At 46.5% G+C, this 6,944-nt stretch overlaps 1 protein-coding gene across 1 annotated transcript; it reads right to left on the bottom strand.

The window, feature by feature from the left end:
* Window positions 1–901: 901 nt before the first annotated feature.
* LOC124369630 lies at window positions 902–6,101 on the bottom strand. Its single transcript, XM_046827681.1, has 3 exons — window positions 5,175–6,101; window positions 3,707–4,726; window positions 902–3,616 (listed from the first exon to the last, which is right to left on the bottom strand). Exons 1-3 carry the CDS (start codon window positions 6,099–6,101, stop codon window positions 902–904), a joined length of 4,662 nt encoding a protein of 1,553 aa, XP_046683637.1.
* Window positions 6,102–6,944: the final 843 nt, after the last annotated feature.

The following is a 6,944-nucleotide window of genomic DNA, read 5'->3' as shown; positions in this document are numbered from 1 at the left end:
GGTTAGCGTATTCAGTCTCGCCACAGGGATGCACAAAACGCAGAGACCATGTATATGTACACATTTATAACAACAAGTAGCTTATTAAATCAGCTTTGGTTTTAAGTGCAATAGTTAGTTATGTTTATGGCATAACTTATGGTTGAATGCAATGGTAGAACAGGTTGTTAAATTGTTAAAGTATTGATTAAATATGTCAGATGGTTGATGGCATGAAAACACGATGACTTAGACAATGTTAATGAATGGTGAATTGACTTTGAGGTAAAAGAATTGGGTTTATTTTTTAGGATGAAAAGAATATTGCTGTTTAATTAATTTGTCATTATTTGTTTTAAGCAAAAGAGATGGTTGATTTTGTGTGTGTTGAATATGAATAGTGGTTTAAAAATATAGAATAAAATGTGTTTGGAATTTTGAAAAGAACAGAAAATCAGTTGTTTGCCCGTCGGTTTACCAACGCTCAGATATTGAGGTTGGCGTATCCAGTCTCGCCACGGGGAGGCCGGCAAACTTAGAGACCATATCTATTTACATATTTACACAAAACGGGGAGTTTTATTCTGGCAGATCCCCTTGCCTACTGCTAATAAAGTCATCAGGGAGTTTTGGTAAAGCAGTTCCCTTTGCCTACTGCTAATGAAATCATCAGGGAGTTTTGGTAAAGCAGTTCCCTTTGCCTACTGCTAATGAAATCATCAGGGAGTTTTGGTAAAGCAGTTCCCTTTGCCTACTGCTAATGAAATCATCAGGGAGTTTTGGTGAAGCAGTCCCCTTTGCCTACTGCTAATGAAATCATCAGGGAGTTTTGGTAAAGCAGTTCCCTTTGCCTACTGCTAGGTCAAATCACGACGGGGAGTTTTTTTTTAAGTGGCAGATCCCCTAGCCTACTGCCGAAGACTTAATCAGTGTTTAGAAGGAGCTCGTCATATACAATATTCTTTGCATAGGCGACTCCTTCTACTATTCTGTCGTCTGGTACAAGAACGACGATGTCGTCTGGACGTCTCACTCTGCTCAACAGGACGTAGAGCTGGCCATGAGTGAAGCAGTCCGTTCTCAGGTCGACTCCGACGTACTCAATTGTCTGGCCTTGGCTCTTGTGACCAGTCATGCAGTACGCCAACATGAGGGGGAACTGACGGCGACAAACCCGGAGCGGCGATCCTTCGGCAAACGCGAACCTGAACGTAATCCGGGGAATTCCGATAGGTTGCGTGTTGCCGATAAGTCTGACGGTGATCAGTCGGCTGCTGATCGCCGTCACAATGACTTTGGTGCCGTTCACGAGTCCATCACCGATATTTAAGTTTCTCATGATTAAGCATACGGAGCCGACCTTGAGACGCAGGACGTGATCTGGCACTCCTTTGCCAGTGGCCTGGTTGAGGAGATTTACGTCCACATCCAGCCCGTCGTCGTCTTCTCTGTCCACGGTGTCCGCGCTTCTCAACTCATGAATGCGCCCGTCCATGAGGTCTAGGATGCGACCGTTGATCTCCTTGACGTTCACATTCAGAGTTGAGAGTATTGCACAAAGATCAGGATCTCGCAGAACACCAGGAGGAAACACATCCGTTATTAAGTCCGCGAGAGAAGTGAGGCATCTCACCCCAGTGAGGGGAATGAGAGACTCTCTCTCGCGGCCTTCTCCAAAAAGTAAAGGATTTATTGTTCCATTGCCTACTCCAAGGAGGAAGTTGGAGTAGTCAATGGAGCCACTAGTTCTCTGGGGTGTCGTCAGGGAAAATAGTGTGAACAGTCGCCACAGATGTGACGCCCGAAGTGACACGCACGCGACATCAGCTGGTGTGCGAGCCTTCTCAACGACGGGCGCAATCTGACGGAAGTCCCCGGAGCAGATGAAGATCTTATTCCCGAATGGCACACTACTATTCATGAGATCCCGGAGGGATCTGTCGATCATCTCGAAGATGTAGCGGTGTGCCATCGGGGCCTCATCAAACACAATGAGCTGTGCTGCTCTGATGAGTTCTGCTCGCTGGGACCCGTTGGTGATGTTCCACACACCTGTGCCGTGACCTAGGTCTAGAGGGAGTCGGAACATGCTATGTGCTGTTGTTCCTCTATCCATGTTCCTTGCAGCAATCCCTGAGCTAGCCACGGCGAGTGCAACCTGTCGACAACCACGGACATACGCAAGGATGACACGAATCAGAGAGGTCTTCCCATAACCCCCGGGACCGTCCAGAAATATGATTCTAGAAGTGCGTCGGTCACGGGGGTTGAGAAGCAGAGAGCGAACGTACTCAAACACACGGCGCTGGTCTGGGGAGAGTTTGGGCACCCAGTCCTCAACGATGGTTCGCTGGAGGTTCTCGCCGTAGTTGAGTAGCTCTCTACCTAACTCAGTCGTGTCATCCTCGACGTAGGGGAGTCCATGATCTTTCAAGCACGATCCCTGCTGGCGGAGGCTCCGATCGATGTCTATCAAGGTAAGTTTCACCGCCAGTTCAGGGTCGAGAGGGTTCCTTTCTAAGTGATCCTCGCTAAGGTGGTTCTTGAAAGACTCCCACAGAAGAGCAGCGGGAGCTCCCATGTTGCAGAGGATCACGAAGAAGGAACGGAGCCTAGGTCCAGTCATAAACGTAGATGCCTCGCGCAGCGCGTGATTGTATTCTTCTTCGTCTTCCACCAGGCCGAGATTGCGGGCTACGTCCTGAAACGTCCGGCAACCAGGACCGCCACGAGCCAGAAGATCAACGTAACCACGGCAAGGTGTAGACATAAGTAGAATACGAAGGTAGTATTGTTCTCCTCGGTTGGGAGAGACCCACATCAACCTACATACCTTCTCACCACGCTGGCGAGTCGTTACAAAGTGATGGCCATCGGGGTGTTCGTACAATTCCGCAGTACGTGGGCGCTTAGTGTGCACCATGAACTTCTCGTAAAATGTCTGGTACGTGACATTGTCAAAAGTTTCATGGTGCGGGCGATTGAAGTAGACCATAAGCTTGGAGCTTGCTTGAGTGACTGCATCAGAGAGCTGTCTCGGCCGAAAGACAACACTTTGTTTGCCCTCTAAATGCACGGGAAGACACTCAACGGTGGGCTCGAGCTTTGACACAGGAAAGTCGAGAAGACGCCAGCATGCGTCGCTGGCACCCACCATTCTCTTCGTCACGTAATGCTCGACCTCATCCTCTTGTTTCCCCAGGGGAGTGACGGTTACGTTCTGGAGAGAACCGCCTTTCATGAGGTACTTAAAGAGGTACTTGATTACGCGACGAGTAGAAGCAAGCTCCAAGTTTATGTGCGCCTCGTATTTGAGCAGTAATGCGGAATTGTACGGAACGACCCAGCCATCATGCACTTTGATCTGTCTCCTCCGTGATGTGATAAAGCCTTCGTTTGTGTAGTCTCGTTTGTATTGGACGAACCCCCTCTCGTCCACGTGGGTGGTTTGGCAGGCAGGCTTGGGGTAGAACTTGTTGCAGTGCCCCTTTGCAGAGTCCCAGCACAGGAAGTCGGTGCGGTGGTCAGTACCACATGGACCATGAATCATGTGTTTCAGCACCAACTTCCTGAGTCTTCCAGCGGCTTCCTCCTCCGAAGGGATGTCTGCGCGTATTACGGAGTCAATGTCACGTGCCTGTACCGGTCCATCGCCGTCAATTTTAAACACAATGTGGGCATGAGGAAGGCCCCTCATTTGCATTTCAATGACATAGACGATGTAAACCGGACGGCTAAACATTGCTCCGCTGCGCAGATCTCGGAGGAGTTCGCCAAGTTTAATCTGGAAGATTCTGCAGGCTGTTGAGGGGTCACTGCGCCCGCTGTTGTGAGGGCAGGCCTTCTTGTTTTCCTCCCAAGTAGCACTGAAGGTGAACGTCAGGAAAAACGTAGGTGAACCCAGACGAGACACAAGGCCCATTGCGTTCTCGTAATGTACCTTCATGTATCTGGGTCCACCGGTAAACGAACTTGGGAGGTAAACTTTTCCAGCCTGCACCCCACCCTCACCCAAGACTGTTTCATCGCGGGTGATGTCGCCTAAAACCTGCCCACCAGCTTGCCTACCCCGTTGAGCTTCAAGGAGCTCGTCCAGTGGTCCTATCCTCAAGGAATTTTGAGCAGCAGAACGCGTTTGGGAGAAACGAATAAATCTTAGACGCTCCTCCTCGTACCTCGCGAACATCTCGACCTGCCATGCTTGAGACAGCCTGCCGAAATGCGAGAAACGGGGATCGGAGAGGAGGAGACATCTAGAGTAATTGTATTGTGAAAGTTTCCCCCCGTGGTTGTCTAAGCGCCCAATATGCCACCCTAAATTACCTTGAGGATAGAGCAACGGATATTGGAAAGGCTCCATTAAGGGGCTAAAGAGGTCAACGGAAGACGGACGCCTATCACTCTTCTTCCAGATGGTCAATTTTCTTGGATCAGTTATGGTGTCTTCATTGCTCAATACAGCGTGCACTTCAATGCCTGTTTGCCTATCTCCAAGAACAGGGCCATGGGTAGATCTGCTGGTCACTTCAAATTCCAAATGAGCGTTGACTGAAGGCTCATCACTCAATCTACGGAAATCATTGATGAAAGGATTACAGGAAAGAAGATATGTATTAATTTCATCAATGACTTCTGAGTTCAATGATCTACCCATGGCAATGTTTTTGCGCTCCTCGCCATCATCTATGTACAGGCGGCACCGGTTCACAAACTGGACATCACCTCCCTTGGTCCTAAACTTTTTGACCTGGAGCGTCCAGACTGTGAACCTGGTGGTACATCTTACCTTCGATCTTAAAGAAGGCGAGGCCTGAAGGATGACGGTACCCCCCAGTCACCTCGAGAGTGCAGAAGGCAAACAAGTCATTGTAGGCACGGGCTCGTTCGATGAACAGACGGTTAGAATAGAAACTGGCGTCCAGAGGAGGTAAATTATGGACTTTATAAGATCCCTCACCGCAACACCATTTCTTCCTATCCTTCTCTTCATCGATCAGCCTTGCATGACAATGAGGACACTTTGAAATGTTTTCGTCCCATAAACTTATTTTTTTTAGTTTGTAAGAATTAATATAGACTAAATTATCTATTTTCCAATACGCCATTGGGCCATGTTCAACTACACGTCGTGCTAGTATGTTGGAAATGTGCCTTAATTCTGTCAATTTAGGATTTTTTATTCGAAATATTTGTACTTTTTGTAAATTTGTGTCAGGATGTTTTTCTGTATAACGCTGAACAGCACCCCTGTGAACTTCAGGATGCTGCTCAGTGTAGCGCTGAACAGCATCTCGATGGACCTGAGGATGTTGCTCAGTGTAACGCTGAACAGCATCTCGGTGGACCTGAGGGTGCTGCTCAGTGTAACGCTGGACAGCATCTCGGTGGACCTGAGGGTGCTGCTCAGTGTAACGTTGAACAGCATCCCTGTTGACTTGAGGATTGTTTGAGGAGTACTTTTTCTTTGAATTTTTTATCTGCTCCTCCTTAGTGGTTGAAAGAGTTTTAGGGCGGCCACGTTTCACTTTTTTAGGTCTACCCGGCCCCTTTTTAACTGGAGCACAGACGGACATGGTACTTATTTCTAATGGCGGTAAAGATTCGACAATGCTTAAACAAGTAGAATTAGGATCTTTGATTATTGGCTCAGGAGGAGAGGACACTGATAGCGTAGGGAACATATCCAGTCTACCCGTGCGCAGCATTTCAGCCAAATGGGGGCGCATTGATGGTATATCATAGCGCAGTTTGGCTGGGTCCCGGCCAAGGGCAAGTGAAGTAGCATTAGCAATGGCGAATACGCCGCAGTCAAAACCGTTTTCTTGCCTTTGGACGGGAATAAATGCTGGAACGATGGATAGGTCCGGGAACAGAAGGGAGAGCAGCTTAGTTTGGTCTGCAGTGAGGTGGGCACTGTTCAGACTGTCGTACACATACAAATTACTGCCATCGTGGAAGACCACAATCCAATGACCGATAGAACTGGCGTCGATCTTCCCCGAGAACAGAATTTGTATGTGAGGTGTAGCGACAGCCGAAACACCTTCCATTGCATCAATGGCCAAACAGCTTACAGGATGATACTCAGTGTTTTCATCCAGTATGCTTCCGAACCTATCCATATGGTCAGTACTAAGATAGTCCCCACTCTCAACCTCTCTTTACCATTCCCTCGAGGAATGCATTCATTTTAAACGTCAAATAAAAAGGAATAAAAAAATTAAACAATAATTAAAAAGGAATATAAGCTTCAATTAAGAACACAAAAAACACAACGAGAACACAAGGAACAGTCAGAAAAAAGGGCAAAATGTTGCCTAATAGTACAGCGAAGAAGCAGAAATAGTCACTTGGACGTCAACAACAGTGCCCGCCTCTATCTACAATTTAGCTGATTTCAATAAATATTAAAAAGTTAAAAAGGAATGTTATAAGCTTTAACTAAGTAAAAAAATAATAAAAAGATATAAGATAAAAAACAACGAGAACACAAAAGAAAAGTAAGAAAATTGGTCACAATATGGCGTAATAAGAAAGAAAAAGAAAGCAAAGAAGTAGAATAGAAGTAGTCACTTGGATGTTAAGAACGATGAACGTGAACTTTTATTTAAACGTAAAATACATATATTTTTTACTGAAACCATTAAGGAAACAACAAAAAAAATAAAGCCTAGTAAAAAACCGAAAATATTCAGCCAAGTTAAGAGTACGGCTATTCAAGTAGTCAATGTAGACTGAGTAGGAACGTAAAGTTAAGTTTGGATTTTCATAGACATCTAGGGATATCAACTCCTACGTACCGTACAGAAGTCGCTAAGGCCATCAATTCTCTTCACTAGGATCCCTAATGTTGTCCCGACACAAAACTATCACTTCGGGAAAGCAGCAACTGAATTTTGCTGTTGACTTTTGGAAACGCGAATGAAGATGGGTGGAAAAATAGCAAAAAATGACAGTTTTTTGCA

The sequence above is a fragment of the Homalodisca vitripennis genome, chromosome X (assembly GCF_021130785.1).
Source record: "Homalodisca vitripennis isolate AUS2020 chromosome X, UT_GWSS_2.1, whole genome shotgun sequence".
NCBI lineage: Eukaryota > Metazoa > Arthropoda > Insecta > Hemiptera > Cicadellidae > Homalodisca > Homalodisca vitripennis.
Note: the sequence above shows the minus strand (reverse complement) of the source record. Positions and strands in the feature narration are given on the sequence as shown.